The following is a 19,134-nucleotide window of genomic DNA, read 5'->3' on the forward strand; positions in this document are numbered from 1 at the left end:
TGCAAACTCTCAGGGTTTTCCCCCCGTTCAGTGCAATTCAATTCAACTTTGTTGTCCCTGAGGGTTAAAAAAAAAAAAAAAAAAAGAAATCCCGAGGTGAACAGGAATAAAACACGCATGTAGAAAAGTGTGCGAAACAAAGTAGTGAAGTAATGAATGAAGAACATATAGACGGAACTGCTGTTGAAAATAGCTCTCCTCCACAAAGAGAACACCGACTGGCCTTACGCCAATTAACAGCTGCATAATACGACTTTGCCTCACATTGTTAATTCTGTCACTTAGTGAACTAAAACCTCCCGCAGAAAGGACAAAACATACATTTTGATGAATAAAAATACAGTCACAAAGCCGCTGTCAAAATAATTATTGTGGTCAGTTTGGTAAAAAAAATAAATCATCAGCGATCAACTTTATAGGCTAAGCAGCAGTCTTAGGATGTTCTGTACTGGTTCAACTGTAATGGTTATGGACTATCATAACAAAAATACTCAATTTATTTATTTATTTATTTTTAGGTGGTGGAGGTGGTTGGGGTGGATGACGGTTGGTGTACAAAGGGGCACGATTGTCCCACCGGGGTTCGCATCCAGATTCCTGTCTGTTGTTGTTTGGCTCATAGCTCTTTGGTTAAGGTTTAGGAAAGATGGTGGTTTTTGTTTGAACACGTTGTGTCAAAAGTTACTGCGACCTCTATTCTTTATTAAAACAGATCACAATCGTTCCCTCACTTTAGCCAAGTGTTGTGAGGGTCTAAATATGACCGTTACAAAGTTTAATGAGGCTTTCGTCACTACAAAGGGATATTTTGCTGATATTTATCAGAAACGTTTTTGCAATATGCTAAATTAACAACATGTCTTCATGATTTTGTTAGAAAACGTAACCCGTTTTTAGTTATTTTGTATGGACACAAGGTGTCAGTTCGTCTGTAAATACTTTTCCAGCTTCTCCATCCTGTCTGCGGCTCCACGTTTTTGTTTATGTATTTTAAAACTGCTCAGCAACACAGTACAAAACCAGAATAAATAGTGCATTTGTTGGGCACCACTTCCGATGCAGATTAACACACACTGGTGTGCATTTCCAGCAGCAGGGCAGTGTATGTGGGACTGACTCAATGTAAGATATACTGTGCCCATGTTCATCATAACGAAGGAACACGTCACCCAGTGCCACAGTGTTGCAGCCCCGTCTCCTTGAAATTATGTTTACATACTAATTTGCAACAGAAAGGAAACGTAGACTGAATATCAATTTTATTTACACAAGAGCAGCCTTGGCTGGAAACGTTTCTTTCACAGTTAATAGGTAGATTTTATGCTGCCTTTAAAATCTATCTGGGGAAAAATATATAATATATATAACATCTTTGTCCAACAATGGAGCTCTACTGTATGTCACAGAGGAATAAGATATTTTGGGATCTGGATACTCATACTGGAAACAAGTTGTTTGTCGGTATTGGCCAATTTGTGGAATTTATTGACGATAAGAAAAATATAGAATATGTAAAGTGATCAATGGCTCCTGCCTAGTTATGAACAATTTAAGTGAATCTTTATTATTCGGGAAAAGCCAATGTGGACAGAAAATGTTCGGGTCATTTTGTCCACAGAGAGATACTGTACGTCACACCGTCAGTGTCTCACACGCGTGGCTTCCTGTTGACGATCATCTGTACAATACGACCGACGTAATATTGTAATCTGTTAAATGAGCTGTTCCTCGCTTGTTACTGTATTGCAGCCACACTCAAGTGGTAAGCGCTTTAGGCGGGCGACCAAATCCTGTTAGAAATGTCAATTGAAAAGGTCTTGAGATATTAAAAATGTAGTTTTTAATTAAAGGTTTATTAATAGATTTTTCTAACTTTTTTTTTTTTTTTTTTAATTACCCGACCAGATGCCTGAGGCATTTGGATTACAACTTTTATCTCACTCGATTCAGACCGCCTCTCCCCATTCAGCCATTTTGGATTAAAAGTCAGACTTCATAAATGCTGTTCATTAATTCCCAGTGTGGGCAGTTAATGTGAGATTCTGTTGCAACGTTATGGCTGGTCCGAGTGTCTATTTATTTTTAGATTCTTGTGACTACTTTGCAGCCCTGGCCTAATCTGTCACGGAGGAGAACTTGGAGGAATCTTAATCGGTTTGCAAAATTTAAAAAAAAAAGAAGCACTCTGGTGTGAAAATTCAACATATTAGTGACATACTGTCACAGTAAATGTGGTTATTGACACGCGTCGCAAGGAACATACTCCAAAATTGTTGAAATCGATTAGAACCAGTCTGCGCTATGCTCTTTGCGTGCAGCACTATTATCATACATGCATGCCAATGAGTTATATTATGCAAACCTGTGATTTTAATAAGCAACTAGTTTGGAAATATAAGCACACAGGTGATATTTAAATGAATGAATGCAATTAGTATGTGTTCACGTCCATTTAATATTAAGTGTAAAAGCCAGAAAATCAAATCAAAATGAATCATGGGCAATCTGATTAGGCATAAGTTTCCAATGACTGGATTAAACCCAATTAAAAACACACAGGTTCAGGTAGGTTCTCCTAAAGTTGTTGATGATCTCGCTGACAACCCAGTGTGCATTCTTCCTGCTGGTGGAAAAATGTATTTATTGTGTAATGAATACGTGATACTGTTCTCAAAAGTACTACGACGCAGTGGGCGACGAAAGATGCGGGATTATCAACTGCGCCATGTGCTGACCCGGACTCACTGCGTGTCATTTGGCTTTAGTAAAGCTTCAGTGTTTAAGATTTATTGGTTGAAAATGGATATTATTAATTAATAATTATATTTTTTATAATACCTCATATAAATTTGGGGTAAACTAAGAATCTTTGCGTTTTTGTTTCCTTTGAGAATGAGCCTTTTATCTCCACCATGTTGCGGCGACCATGTTTCAGTACAGTAGCCCAGAAGGGACAAACCCAAAACTGGCATGGTGTCGCGTGTCGCTGTCTGCCACAGTGTCTGTTTTGGCACGACCACTGAACGGCGCCCAATTCGGAAAAATTCCCAAATTCTACACATGGCGGCTTTAAGTCTGGCGGCTTTAACCGAACCACTTTGCATGCAGCCATTGAATTCCAGGTCAAAAACCGGACGCGTTTGAAACTTTGAACCCGCCTCAGCTTGTGAACGTTCAGAGAGCCACCGGAGCAGACAAAGCGAGTACTTTGCTCACGTCACCAACGATGACACTTGGTGCAGCGGCGTACACGAAGAATCTGTCATTTGCAGCATTGACCGGGCGGCAACGCAATCAATGCGATATTATTAAAACATGCTCCACACGAAATGGACTGTGTGCGACTGTATAACTCTTCGGGTCAGATTCAGTAAACGCTGAACGTATTTATTTATTTGAGCCAAGGTCAGTCAGACTCAAGACATGTGGGGTTTTAATGTGACCTCACTTCAAGACAGACCTCAATCTCTTAAGGTACTCGACCCCTCAGCTGAAATGGGCTCTCGCCTCTTACCCCCCCCCCCCCACACACACACACACCTCTTAGTACGAAAACACGAAAAGAGGAGTCAGACATGAGCGAAAGCAGCAGACGGTGCAGTGTTGGCATTTCATCTGATCTGTGCGGTTCCTTGTATGCGTGCGTGAAGACCGCAACGCTGGACATTAGCGGAGAGCTCGTGCAGTTTTCGGCACATCCATGTTTCATTAGATCGACGAAAGAAAAAAAAACACCAACACTCTGATATGCTGGAAAATACTCACTCTTCCCAAACCCTAAGATATACACATCTCTACATTTCTTTTTCTTTTCGTGAAGACAGAAGATGCTGTGTCTGTAATAGTGAATACAAAAAAAACAGATTAAAAAGCAATGCATCACTTTAGACTGTAGAAAAACACACATGCACAAGGATCTTAGTTGAACTTTGCAAGAATGCACAACAGAGTGTAGGTCTTATGGGAACAGGAAACGACTTCCCTCCTCCCCCTTCAGTTCTGCCCCCCCCCCCCCCCCCCCACGCACCACCACCCTTCCTCCCTTCCACCCTCCCCTCGCTTCCTCCCCCATCCTCCTCCTCCTCCTCCTCCAGCACCACGCTACAGCAGGGAACTAGGCAGGCCAACTTGCAGTGAGTGCAGCTCAGCCTCGACAGCGGCCGCTTCCCACTGGGGGTCTTCGGAGAGCATCGCACATCCCATGTGCGCTGCCGTGCCCCGCTGGATGTTGAAATCGCGCCGCGCGCCACGCCAGGAGCCACCATGTCCAACCCAACGCACGACCCGTTCTACTCGTCGCCGTTCGGACCCTTCTACAGGAGACACTCGCCCTACATGGTCCAGCCCGAGTATCGGATCTACGAGATGAACAAGCGGCTGCAGACGCGCACGGAGGTGAGGACACGCAGTGGCCGCCGCTCGCTCGCTCGCTCGCTCGCGCCAGCAAGCGCGCGCGCGTCCCGCGTGCAGCGCAGGTCGCGAGGTGTCGGAGGGCAGCGGGGCTGTGGAGGTCCGGTGCCGGTGAGGATGGGAAGGGGTGGGGTGGTGGGGGTGGGTTGCTGTGAGCTGGACAGTGAGCGTGGGCTCTGGTCGGTGTGAAGGTCGGTCGGTCGGTCGGTCGGTCGGGGGCGCGATGCCCAAAAAGTGCCCAAACATTCCAGAGGGTGAAAGTACAGCCGGCTCCGGTGGGGAGACTCGAGAGGTCGTCGCGTTGTTGTGCGACGACGTAGAATCAAAGTGACGGGAGGAAAACAGAGGATTAGTGGAAGATGCTTTCAAGTGGCCAATTGACTCGTGGCCAAAATTCGTGACTTGGAGTCAGTGTCAGTGGAGAAGGAGCTGAGTGATCCACCTGGAGGAGGCCTGGGGGGCTGGGGGGGGGGGGGGGGGGGCTGCGGGGGGCCACCACTTGTCCAAAAGTCCTAAAGCAACTGAAACCAGACTGAAACCTTGGAATATATCCGTTTTAGTTAAGATTCGCATCAATACAATTAAGATTGAGACTTATTTTCAGTGTGACATATCAAATATGTGATATCATCGTAACCCAAATTTGTTAGGTTTCAAAAAAAAAAAAAAAGCCTGCAAGAAAAGTCTAAAATTGTTTTTTTTTGTATAACTAGACTAAGGCGACTTTCCTATTCACGTGCTTTAAAAAAAATAAATCAATTTGCATTAATTTACATATCGCCTTTTTTTTTGTTTCTTCCATATTTGCATACTGTGTCTGGCCAATCAGAAAATGCAACAGTTCACGCCAAACAAGCCACAACAGGAATGCAGGGTTGTTTGCCCCTCTGTGGTGGAGCGTTTCAGATTGTAACTGTAAAGGCAAAAAGAAGAGAAATAATAATCCAATAATCAATGATTCGTCACTCTGAGTCTGGACCAGCGTCTCTGTCAATGGAAGGGCCCCTGGTGAGCGTAATGTGGTTGCATGAGGTGAACCTGTGCTTCACGTCAGTTTTTCCTGATGCTTCAATGAGTTTGGCCGCCAAGCGATTGTGGCGTGCGGCGCCTCGCAGACCGAACCCTTCCTTGGTTGGTCCCGCTGGGAATTGTATATAGACAAACGTCTGTCTCCAGCATCTGTTTCCGTGCTCACAAATGTGTAATTTTGCGGATTAAAAAGTTCATGCAACATGTAAAGTTTGCGCGGCAGGCTCTCGGGGAATATAGCATCAAAATCCGGCAATGAGTATTTTATGTGTTGTGCTGTTCAACACTTTTTTGGAATGTAACTGTTAGGTCTGCCAGTAAGGATTGTTATTGATTAATCTGCCACTTATGTCGTCAATTAATTGGAGAATCATTTGATCTATAGAATGTCAGAAGATAGGCAATGAGTCCATGGCTACCATTTCAAATGTCTTGGTTTGTCCAACCCACAGTCCTAAACCCAAAGATATTCACTTTACTATCACAGAAGATAAGAAAACCAGAAAATAATTCAAATTTGACCAGATGGAACCAGTGAATGTTGCCATTTCTGGATTTAAAAAACCCGACTGATTTAATAAACATCAAATATTTCGCATAATTGGTTGCTTTAAGGAATTTGATCCCTGCTCAGACACAACAAATGGATGAGATTTGGATGAATATGTCCATTAAATGATTTAATGAGAATTTTTTCTTCCTCTTTGGTAAATGTTATTCTGGAACAAGACTCCAGCTGAGTTGCCGCAGCGCCTCGCAAAAAAAATGATGCCGACGTTTTCCCAGAGAGGAACTTGCAACTTTAAGCAGACCAAGGCAACGTGGCTGAGATGCAACGGCCGAGTCTGATGCATTATTCATACGCAGTGGTCCAGGCCCCAGTGGACCTCAACTCCCGCGCCGCGCATACCCAGACACCGAGTGCAATCACCATGCGCGCTCACACACACGCACACGTGCATACATATACACACACACACACACACACACACACACACACACACACACACACACACACGTAGGCGTGACAAGACGTATGCACAAGTGTTAACTTACCCAGCAGACGTGTATACAGCAAAAAACCAACACGATATGCGTGGATAAGTTGCATGGTATGAGCACACAAACACACATTATATAGACACTCATCAGATTTAACCATTACCTTCATCCCCTCGGACTAAATTATATAATTGCATGATAATATAATTAGATTTTTCTCCCGTTGGTGTGCACAGCTTCATCCACCTCCTTGTCTTTCACTCAGTAAAGAGTGTACAGTATATCGTCTATTTTGCGAGGTGGCTATTGTGTGATTAAAATGCAGGTGGTGAAGATAATGAGGAAGAATGGTGTCTCATGGCAAAAGAAACAAATGGCTCGAGTTTTTTTTTGCAATTCGTTTGCATCCAGATGCAAACCGCACAAGTTCAGACGTTCCCCAGAATGATATAGTAATTATCCTCATGAATATAAAACTGCAGCCATCAATTTGCCCCAAAATACTGCATGTAAAAAAAACAACTAAAAAAAAACTGGGGCAAAGCAAAGATATTGTAACAGAAATCTCCCCTTCTGCAGGGCTTTATTGCACATTTCCAATGAAACCGACTTATTGAAGTTGTTTCCTCCCTGTAAATTGAGGTTAGGTGTTGGTCCCTTAATGATGATGTGTGCCTGAGGGGTCATTCTGCTGCTTCTGCTATAGGTCCGTCTCCTACAAGACGACTTTAAAAGTCAGCTCACACTTAGACACACGAGACTGTGTCGGTGTCGTTACCGGCGCAGGGTCAGGATGATGTTGTCACAAAACAGCAAGTTTGGGCTGATTCTTGCACATGCAAGCACAAGTGCACGCACACACGCACGAACAATATGGATAGCTGAACTGTCCTGCTGGATAGTTTCTTAAATATTTCATCAGGGTTTCGTGCTAGCAGTGGTTGCGGATCCATATCCACCTTTTGTATTCGCCAGCTTAGCAGTGACCTGATGCCCCGTGGAGGTATCAGTTTCACAGAGTCGGTTTTTCAAAAAAAATTTACAATAAATAACTCTTGTTTTTTGTTTTTTTTCCGATATTGGCTTAACTTGTTGTTTGGGAGCAGAACGCCGATGCAGTATGTATGAGGGTAATTCCAACAATTTCTAAGTGCTAAACATTTCATCTGACCTCATTAAAACTGATGTGTAAAGTGGTAAATCTTACCATTGCCACAAAATATTATTATTATTATTAAAGATCTAGATATACGTTATAGATCATATGAAAATCCATTGTATTCACAGATCAGGTCTTTGAGACCCTGAACAAAAAGTGTCATGTTCTGTGTGAAACTTCTGAAATATGTCATCGTAACCTGCAAAAGCAAATCTTTGCTTTAAGCAAATCTCATTCAATTACTGTAGTAAAAAGATGACAAAACAACTTTAAAGGTTCAGTGTGTATGTGGTTTACCGGCATCTAGCGGTGATGCTGCATATTGCAACCAATCACCTCACCGTCCCCGACCGAGAAAAAGGGGCCTTCAGGTAAACCATGGATGGAAAAGACCCTCTCTATAGCCCCTGTGTTTGTCCATTCTGGGCTACTGTAGAAACATGGTAGTGCAACATGGTGGACTCTGGTTGAGGACCCTCCCTCAGTGTAGATATAAAAAGTCTAATTCTGAGGAAGAAAAAAACTAAATTGTTCTTTGTTTAAGCTGTTAAAGATGGCCGGGGTCTCGAAGATGGGAATCCCTTGACTTGTCCTTATGTCCTGACGGTATTTCAACATACAGAGGAGGACAGAAAGTGCGTCAAACAAATCCAATGAACATAATAATAGTGGCGACAGCTTCTGTTGGGTTTTTAGTGTGAAGAGGTGTATTGCAGTCATTCAGTTGACTCTGTTTGTTGCTATATTTTGCTGATCCGGTCAAAAAAGGATTTCGAGCTCGCACGCGGCAGTCCCGTCGGAGTCATCGCCCGAGTCGAGATGCTTAGTGTCGCGAAAGAAAGAACCGCCGTTGTTCAGGATGGGCATAGCTCGGAGGGCACTTGACACCGTGCTCGCCGGCAGGCCGTAGACGCCAAGAGCGGCGCGGTGCAGGTTGCATTCCCGTCGCTCTGACTAACTGACTAAGCCTCGGTGTGACACCGCGTTTAAGGGGAGTGCGGAGGGAGTCGAGTGAAGTCGCTCCTCTGATGGAAATTCCTCCATTTGTCTTATTCATGAGTTTGCTTTTGAATTTCTGTGGCTGGTGGTGCCGCTCGCACCCGGCAGGCGCAGGACTCAAGCACTTGACACTTGGAGGAGACTTACTAACCCCTTAGGGGGATCTGTAATCTGTATGAGTATATGCGACATCTGTAGCTTGACGCAGGGAATCCTCTGGGAGGGGAAACAACAAGTTGTTCGAATTAGACAGAGGGTGTGTGTTCTGCGTTTGCTCTTTCGAGTTAACGTTCGATGCTACATGATTGTTATATGAACCAGAACTCGATCCCGCAGGATTTCTCGTCACATTTTTAAAGCAGGAGAAATTTACTTCAGCAGGAGAAGTACACCCTCATGTTTCCGGTGCCGCTGTAGATGGTTAAGAGTCAATTTTCATGCTGTTCAATGTATTTCGGAGGTTACTTGGTGATGTTTTAGAGTTTACTTTTGGGTGGAGACGTTCTTCTCCAACTAATGATTAGTCATTATCTGTTTAATCATTTGAGCTATAAAGTCTCAGTCACTTTTGTCTTAGCAACAGTCACAGTTTTACGTGCTGTCATATAAAACAGTTAAAAGCTTTAAATAATCACTTTGTAGAAGCTGCAACTGGAGAATTGTTTTTAATCAGCGGATTATTTTCTCCGGGAATCATATAATCTGTTAAAATGGTCCCAAAAAAGAAACAAATACTCAAAGGTCATAATTTTTCAAAGTCACAATTTTCCTTTCTTAACTGTCTTGGTTTTTAGTTCCCAATGAGATTGACTGGTGGATTAAACATCTAATCCCTCCAGGTCTATACTGTAATGTTGGTGTGATCAGGGCTGGGATTAATTATTTTCACATTTAATCAGTTAATCTGCCAGTTATTGTTTCTCAAACAAATCAACGACTCTTTTGGTCTTTTAAATGTCATAACATATTAAAAAGTGTAACAGTTTTCACCTAAAGCTGAAAGATGAAGAAAATTGTGAATAGGTAATCTAAAAAAGAACATCACTTGATAAATGAATCAGTTATTAAATCATTCGACGCACTAACTGATTATTCAACTCATTGTTTCACGTCCACTGTGGGAACGGTGATTTTTAGTCCTTCCACTGATGATTATTTTCATTTTAATTATTTATATGCAGATAACTCTCTTGAATAATCAATGAATTGCACGGAAAAAGGTCACAATCTTTCACCGTCACCGTTTCCTGAAGAACAAAAGGTTCCGGCTTCAAATCGCTTGTTATGGTTGAACACCGCTTGAAAACTCAAACACATTCAGACTGTGCACTGTCACATACGACGAAGAAAAGCAGCAAACTGTCACAACGGAGATGCTGGAAACCCCAAAATGTCAATTCTAACGTGTCAGAAAAAAAGTTGTCTGTCAGTCCTCTTTCAGAGGTAATGGTGAAAGTCAAGAAAAGGACAATGTCTGCCAGTGAGATAAGTCAATTGTGATTTGAGTCATTAGTACTAATGATGTTTTACATCATTTCGATGGAAATATCCCTCACGTTATTTACATTTGGCCAAAAAATCGAAAGAAGATTTCCAGCTGAGACTCTTTGCTTGAATCTTGGTGAGGTTTTTTTGAGTGTTTCTTCTTCATCCCTCGCAGTAACAAACTTCTCACCTGCCCCGCACTCTAGTCTGGGAGCTCATTTCATCTTGCTCTGCCAGGACTTACAGACCGGTCTGGATCCCCTCCGTTGGAAAGTGATTTCCCTCTCGGCAGAAAAAACTTGCTGGTCCAATCACAACCGATTATCTGCTAATGGGCGGGGCTTGTACCGTGACGCGGAGAGAAGCCGCTTTTGCAAAAACAACCAAGGCTGCCGGTTGATGGAACGAGCATTTGACTGCAATTCCCCGATGTTTTCCCATTTCTCCCACAAAAACGGCACCAGAGTGGAATCATCATCCCGGGGCGTCTCCACTCTGCTCTAGCCCGTCGACATGTTCGCGTCGCTCAACGGACGTCGCGCGACTCGTTTCTCTCGCAGGTCTATCCAATTAGCGGCATTTTGGTCTGCGTCCGTCGTTGGCGCCTCTTGGAAAAAATCGAAAAAAATGAACTGAGAGGTCCCAGACTAATACGCATCTAAAGTATTAGTCTGGCTGCGCCAGGCCACGTGCACTCATGGAAATAGGGAAGAATAAAGCCGAAATGACACAGCGAGGGCCCGTGCGCTCACCTTTGAACTGATAAATGTGCTGCAGCTTAAGCAGTCGTGCTCCCGTCATGACTCGGGGTCTGTTTCTGTCTCAACCTTATTACCTCCCTCCATTCATACTTATTACCTTGCCTGGGTTGTATTTCTGCACCGGGCCGACCGCTATCCCATTACCGTCATTTTACACAACGTGAACCCGCGGTGACCTGGCAATCTAAACAGGCTTTGATGTGGATTTGATGCCATGCATACGGTGTGACCACATTGTTTCTGTGCTGTCGCTCGGAGGAGGGGGGGGGGGGGGCAGCACTGGCCCAGGCGTACACGCCGGCAGCTGCGTACGGAGGCAGATGATTTGTGGGGGAATTTGACACTTAAGCGTATGCAAATGAGGCGGCGGATTAACATTCAGAGGAGGAGCTTGGTCGACCTCAGCCGGTGTAAGGCCATTAGCATAGGAGACATTAATATTCAGCGGCAGGGAGCGGGGACACAGAATAACACTGTAAGTAACACTACAACGCAGAAGGTTGAGACACAAGGAAAACAAAAGCATTTTAATGGAGGCGCCATAATAATACCCGGAGGGCTGCATTCAGAAGCCTCCCTTCTGCCGCTGACAGTGGGTCTAATGGTCACACTCTTCCTCAGCAGATAGACATGCAATCAGCAGCAGTGATTGGCGGGCCGTCCGTTGAATTCCTGTCTCTGTTGCACGTAGTTAGTCTCATTCTCATTATTCAAATGGACCCGCAGACCTGAGTCACTGGCCCCGGCCGCGGAACTGGAGGAACTGGAGTGTTCATTATGGCAAAATCCCTTGTTCCCGTCAGGGGCAAAGTGGATCCGTTGCCATCAGCACTACATGTCAGAATGACATGAATAGGCTTATGATGTAGAGGTCAAGTTGGCACTGAGCCGTAAGGTTCACAGGGAAGGATTAAAGATGAGCCGCCAAGGCACCAGGAACGCAGCGGGAGATTTCTCTCAGTCAGAATCTGCATTTAGCTCCACAGGCATTGAAATGGCGAATAATTATTATTCTCATCATTAAACAGTCTAAAGAGCCTTTTTCTCATTTAACTGTTTGGTCTGTAAATTGTCAGAAAATTTGTGATAAATGTCCACAGTTATTAGGAGGCCGAGCTGAAATCGAATTGTCTAACCAACTACGATGAAGGAAAGCCTCAAATCTTTACGAAGCTAGAGCCAACAATGTTTTTGGGCATTTTTGCCTGAAGCACGATTCAAAAAATGAAAATCGTTCGTCAGTGGTGTTACTAAATAATAGTTGAATCAACAAATTTGTTTAGCACGTCCGAGACGTCCATCTACATTCAATGTGTTTGAAATCACAAAAGACAAGATTTTATTATTATTTTTTTCAATCACAAACTTTGGATCCAAGAGCGTCCAATTTCTCCATTTGACGCGGTAGTTATCGCTGGAGAAAGATTTACTAACTAGGGCTGAAGACATGAGCCGTTGATGGACAGAAAAAAATAATTGCCAACTATTTTTACAATCAATTAACCATATGAGATTATTATTTTTTTCCCCACAAAAAGGCCAGACTTTCTCCAGTGACAGTTTGTCATCTGTGAGCGGCCTCCGCTCTTATTTGCCTTGTGTGATAGTAAACGGAATATCTTGGGATATTGGAGTGGTGGTTTGACAAAAACAATTATGTTTTTGAAAAAAAAAACGTGCGGATATTCTATGCGTTTACTAGGAAATTTTGCTCTGTGCAGTTTATCATCTCCAACAGAGCGATCTGACAGTTTGTGATTTTCCTGAAAGCGAAAAAAAAGGAAAATTTTCTAGTATCATTTTCACGTAGCAGGGGCATTTTTTTTTTTTTTGCAGTGTGCCCGTGTGAAACTGGCTGAGAGTAATTACCGGACAGGTGTTGAACACCACGTTGCCCTTATCTGAACCATTACTGCTGGATTTATCTACCATCAGGGAAAAACGAGCCACTGTAGGTATCGCGGAAAAGGCGTCGGATGTGTCACACCTGGGGATTACTCACTCTTTTTTGATGAATTACAGTGAACAAAAGGCTCTCGGATCCATTATTAGAAATTTGCTAAGCATAATGTTGGTGTGGTCAGAGGGCGGCATTTCTTCTTCTATGTTTATGTCTGTGATCCTGGAGATTTTCACACCTAATTTATTACTTAAAACCGGAGTAGAAGCTGGTTGGATGGTGTTGATTTTAACACTATTCAAATGTCATTGTTCATTTTCAGTCAGATAAACCATGGTTGCATTACTCTACATCCGTGCTCCCTCCCACACTTTAACCGACACGTTGGAGAATAAGTCTCAACATTCGTTATCGATTTGCATTCAAACAGCAGCGTTATTTATTCGTGTTGTTGTTTTTGTTCATGTGTGTTGTCATTATGATTCACAGCCGTATTGACAATGAGCAGACGTCTGGTTTGGCGGACTGTGCACTGTAAAACATTGCTCGGAGCCCCCCTTGCATGAAACAAAAGGATTTTATATTTTCATAATGCTGCCAGTCTGTGAAAAGGACTGAATCGCATTAGCATCTTCCTCTCCCAGTTAACTCCCTGCCAACATCCCCCCGTGCTAAATTAAAGAATAACGCTGCTAAAATGTGAGTGGACAGGCTGATAGTTTTGAAAGGAAAAGGAAAAAGTAACCTTATCCCCACAATACTGTGGTCAGAGTTGAATGTCTTTTAATTTTTAATTCTTTTTATCATTTTCGTCCTTAGAAAGAGTCTCTTTGGTGTAAAATCCTTGAGTAGAGACAGAAATGGGAGGGGTTATGCGTGGAATGCAGTTTTCTTGTTTTGAGGTAAATTCGTTTTAGGAAAATTGCATATTCGGCACAGTTTAAGATACAGTACAACTCCACAGCACGGGTAAGACGACTGGCCTGTCTTATTCCAGTTAATATGTAATTATAAAGACCATAGTGACAGATATTAACATGACTCTAATAATCCTTTGAGGGGAAACTAGTTTGGTCGTCCCTGCTTAGTGACAGAAGTCATTCAGATCACAGGAGTGAACTTAAGAAAGACATGCAGCCCACCTACCATCTTTAAAATGTCTGGTAGTTTTCAAAACCTACTGTACATTGTCTGTCCAGGTATTTTCCTCAGTAGTTGATTTCAGACGAAAAGGCTGAGCTAAAAAAATGAATGAATCATACAATTTATCCATTAATTAATAGATACGGCTTACCGATACACCTGAAAACTAGCCAATTTAACTATTGGTGGAAAAAAAGACAAGCTGACATAAAACTTACAAACAATGTCAAAAGAGCAGCATTCGTCTCAGGAGAGTAATTCAATCAAAAGACCATAAATCAAAGCTGGAGCCTGTCAGCATCTCTAACTGGTCACAGACATCAGAAAACAAGGGTCCATCAACATGGTTTGAATTGCCGTCTGGTTCATTGGTTCATTCTGTTAAAATAATCAATATTTCATGTGGCTCCATTCTTTAAAATCAAATGAAATTTTGTATTTATAATAAAATCTGAACAATAATATTTAAAATACATTCAAATATGCATTTATCCTAATTATAGTCTTTTAACTTGCCTCTTGTTCTAGTTTTACAGTGTATTGTGCTGTATATTGCACTCAAAAATCAAAATACCCAAAGGCATATATTTATAATAAAAAATTCATAATGTATAGGCTACATATAATAATTATATAATGAAAAACATAATATTCTACTCTACTGTAGAGAACAGGTTTGGATACGATCCTTTTCGACAAGTATATTTTACCTCTCACAATAGTCTCATTGGCACTGTGTTGGTCCAGTAATGTCATACTGTACATGGGATGCTCTGAGAGGAAATTTTCCAGAAAATCTTATGAAAAAAATATAAAAATAAAGAAAGACCTCTGGTCAGACAATGAGCGTCAGTCACATCCAGCAGGATGCTTGGACAATAGACCCACCTTTTTCCTGGCCCTTTCCCATGGTTCCTTCCAGGCTGCACTGTCGCTCAGATAACAGAGAAGACAGACGGGCCTGTTGTCCGTCTATGTCCTGTTGTTCTCTCTCGGCCCGGTGTGGTAAAGGAGCCCGTCCTGAACCAGAGAGGTCACTAGGTTGGATCCTTGCATCATAACAACTCTGAGTGTGACACTGAACCCTGCCTCGGACGACTGTTTGCACTATTCAAAACTAGTTAAGTGTCTTGGATATAAAATAACATACACAAACCTGCAGTTGAAAAACAGTGACTACATTCCCCAAAATTTAAGTGGAGGTTGATATGGCAGAGCACTTTATCGTTCTTTTCTGCTTCCAAGAACATTTCTTGGAGGAGTGTCTGCTTTTGGGCCCATTTTGGCAATGCTAAAACCGTTTAGCCTAGCTACCGTTAGGCATTGTTTGTATTGTTTTGATAATTGTCTATTTGTATAATTTTACCAGTGTTTATACTCTGTTTTGGACCAGACTATAAATGCTAAATGCTAACATCGGACTCACAGAAGCGATGCTTACATGCTTATGTTAATCTTGTATTATAGTTTATCTCGTATTATTGGCCGGTCAGCATGCTAACAGATAAGTACTGAAAAAATCCGTGAATTTGGTGATAAACATAGACTGACGACTTCCTCGCGTTGTACAAAAATGAAGCCAGAATATTCTGAATACCGTGCTGCCATCTTGTGCTTTGACTTAATTTGGAGCCAGAGTCTGCGCAGTAGTAGCGTACCAAAGATACATGCGTACGACCAATCGCGAGGCAGCCTCAGCTGTCAATCATTTGTGTTTATACCATCAAATCACAAGTTGAAATCAAACCTACCGCAAAAAAATTATTTGAAGTGCACTATTTAGTTTAGCCCATGTCGAGAAGGCAGGGTTTATGACCTATACTGCGGCCAGCCACCAGGGGGCATCCAAAAGGTTTTGGCTTCACTTTCGGGGAGCTGTCATGTCTCCCATACAGCCCATTGTGATAAACTAGTATTGGATATGCTTGGGTTTTAATCTAAGTATGAAGTATGAAATTTATTGCAATTCGTCATGAAGGGGCCAGAATACCAAATTTCATGGCAATCCATAGTTGTCAGGACACCTCATGGGGTCATGAATGTCTCTAGAATTGTATGGCAGTCTTGTGCCATGTACACTGTAGCTGATAGAAAGAACTGTGACTCTCGCTGTTCTTGTGATGGAAATAAAAATTCTAGCTTATAACATTTCATCAGCGAGCAGACAAAAAAAGTTGAGCACTGCATACAGTGAACGTTGGGGAGGCACACTGTACTTCTGATTAGTTAAACCAGGATCCAGCCTCTGCTCTGAGCTGCATTTCTTGGTGTGTCGTCATTTTACTGATCGGCTGTTTGACTGCGATGCAGTTTCCTGTTTTGCCTGTGAGATGAACTCAACTGAACTACTCACGCAGGGAGCGAGGAGCACAGTATCGGCAGCGCAGACGTCTCTTTGTGTACTTATTTATTTCTAATGTAAATTTAGTCAGAAAAAACTCCTGCTGTGCAAGCTGTGCTCCTCTTCGCGGCCCGGAGGATGTGTTCGCATATCCTCCAGGCACGGCTGTAAACCAACAACGCTTTAGTCAGTCTCAAGCTCTTTGCAAAAAAACAAAACATTCTACACGTTTTCAAGCATCCGCTTTTGCTGTCATTGAGCAAGACGCTGAATGCATCTAGCAGCTCTGTGTGTGCATTGCATTGTACTCGACCCTGACTTCTGCGCTCCATCACTCTTATCCCGGCGCAGAGAAAATATGGGTTTGCAGTGATTAATACAGATCATGCTCTCCTCCATAGAACGGCAGACTAATTACTAATCCGGGCGGCTTCACATTCACCATCACTCTTGCTTGATGTATGACACGGACTCAGTCTGACACATAAATTTCACTCTTTGGCAGTAAATAAAACAATAAGGAACATTATCTACAGAGAGGCAGCGCGATAGTACATCACCGATTTACATATTTTAGGTCAACAAAGTTATGAAGTTATTAATATGTCACTTTGGTTCACAGTTCTCAGGATTTCCCTTGAGTCCCTGCAAATGTTTTTCGACAATTAAAAATTCAGCGGCTGTAGCAGTCCGAAAACCATTAAAAGATTATGTCAGGTTATCAGATGAGTCAATAAAATAACATAGAACATAATCAAATGATTGAAATTGAGTTTAAAATTCAGTCGAATGCTTCAGATCTCTTCTTTTTATCATTTACTTGCTCATTTCACAGTGTATTCGCACAAACGTTCATCCAGAAAAGGATGCGATATTCAGACATACACATATGAATATTTTGAAAATGCTGTGACGCACGGAGGGATCGGTTTGTTTTAAATATTTAATGCAGCAATTAGGTTTCACATCAACCGCCGGTGTGTTTCCCTGAACGCGATCCGTGGCACTCGTCACCCCGGCGAGCAACAGGTGAGGATGTGTTCGAGCGCGGCGGCATTAACACGGAGCACACCCGGTTGAACTCGGGCCATATCAGTGGATTTGATGAAATCCGGTATTGATCGAGCCCCTTGTTAAGCTGCGGGAGGAGGTGCTCCTTGTGCTGATTGTTTATTGGTCTAATTAGCGCAGCGGCGGGGAATACAGGCCACCGTGTGAGGATGGTGTTCGCGCGTCCAAGTCATGAGGCCCGAATCCTCCCATTTCCTTTTTGGATTTTAATTTCTCATGGGTGCTGCAAATCGTTTGCATTGCCCTGCTTTGTCATTGAAGCATTTTGTTGTGGTTTTGGTATTTTCCACCTTATTGATATTTTGTCGTCACTTAACATGGTGCCTCGTTCGTGTGTATTTGATGGCGATATTGACTTTTATTTTTTGTTTGTTTCTGTTGAGCTGAGACACCGTGTATGCAGCTATAGGGTGTTTAGTGAACCAGTACAGATTTTTTTCATACCCCATTTATTGATTTGAACAACTAAACAGTAGGTGTGGGGCTGCAACTAATGACTGTGCACTGTTTTTATTTGATAATTAGCCTAGGATTCCAAAGTTCCCAGACTCCAAGGTGACCCTCTTCAAATAGCTTGTTTTGTTTGCCGAGCGACAAAAAAAAGATAATGAATTGTTTTATCATTTGAAACAAAGAAAAGCGGCACATTCTCTAATGTTACAAGTCAGGATCAGAGATGAATCTGATTAAAAGAGGATTCACAAGTTAGGGGAAAAAAAACCAAAACATTCTTCTGCACCATAAAATATTGTTGCTGGAAATGTTTCATTGATAGTTTTACCACTTCGGGCCTTAACATTATGTAAAACGTCCGTCTTCACGGTATAGGAAATCACTCTCACGTGACATGTACTGTAAATATTCAACTTTCATTGAAGGTTTGGAAGTTAATTCCCTTCTCAAAGTGGCGAAACCCAGAGAGTGTCACTTGTCAGCGTGTGTCATGATCAAGGGCACTTCAGCGCGTCTATGATATTATTTTCTGTTGTGGGGATTAACCCCCTCAACCCCCCTGGGCGAAAGCCAGCGGTGTTGAATCCACTCGGCCGCCATTGCTCTGTATGCGTGTTCCTTGCACAACTTCTCTGTGTATTAACCTTGGCCCTCAACCTGATACTGGAACACTAACAGTGGTCACTGCCTGCTGCCTGTAACGTCTGACACTTAAAAAGAAACAGAGAGAGCGAGAGAATGGGAACGGTGCCCGAGTATATTGGCAGACGTGCAATGGAACGTGGGAACTTCTTCACTCATACGGAGAAAAAATTCATTCCCTGTGAACGTGCAGTGGCTTTTGAAGGGCGCTGACTTGACTTTTTTTTCTTCTTTCTTTTCTCCCGCTGCATGTCGTGTTTCTTCGTTTGCATAATGCCTCGGCTAGTGACTCTACGGTGGCCAAACACAGGAATGTGTTAAGTTTGCATTATAAATATGAAAAGACCCCAGGAGGATAAACCTGCGCTGATACGAGAACATTAGTGTGCGCTGAATCGGACATGAATAAAGTGCTGTTGTCTGTGTAGTCCAAAGGAGTGGTGGCTGTACTTTGTCATCCTAAGGACCCCGTAATAGATACGGCACCATGGGGGTGAAGTTTTGTCAAAGGGACCACCTTGTCTGGGTATTTATTTTGCACAGTGTTCATACAATACACTGATAGAAAATACTACTTTGTCCAGTGATTGTCTTCAAGAAGCTGTTTATGTCCAAATAATTTGAAAAAGCACCTCAATTTATATTTTTTGCTTGGTGATAAACTTATATGATTAATTCTAAATAATAATAATAATAAATTTCATTTATAGAGCACTTTTCATTGCTAAAAGCAATCTCA

The 19,134-nt window shown here is 42.5% G+C and overlaps 2 protein-coding genes across 5 annotated transcripts in view; both read left to right on the plus strand.

Annotated features, from left to right (window-relative positions):
- qdpra (quinoid dihydropteridine reductase a) overlaps window positions 1-19,134 on the plus strand; it is a 59,781-nt gene that overhangs the window by 33,678 nt on the left and 6,969 nt on the right. The gene's annotated exons all lie outside the window — the stretch shown is intronic.
- The window catches only part of ldb2a (LIM domain binding 2a), an 87,931-nt gene continuing 72,877 nt past the window's right edge, over window positions 4,081-19,134 (plus strand). Inside the window, exon 1 of one of the 4 annotated variants that reach the window (XM_035649656.2) lies at window positions 4,081-4,395. In XM_035649656.2, the coding sequence (XP_035505549.1) occupies window positions 4,264-4,395 (132 nt within the window). In that variant the 5' untranslated portion in view covers window positions 4,081-4,263. Of the gene's footprint in view, window positions 4,396-11,188; window positions 11,321-19,134 lie in introns of those variants that run through there. The other 3 variants (XM_035649653.2, XM_035649654.2, XM_035649655.2) reach the window with 3 other exon arrangements.

This window comes from Scophthalmus maximus, chromosome 9 (assembly GCF_022379125.1).
Source record: "Scophthalmus maximus strain ysfricsl-2021 chromosome 9, ASM2237912v1, whole genome shotgun sequence".
In the NCBI taxonomy this organism is placed as follows: domain Eukaryota; kingdom Metazoa; phylum Chordata; class Actinopteri; order Pleuronectiformes; family Scophthalmidae; genus Scophthalmus; species Scophthalmus maximus.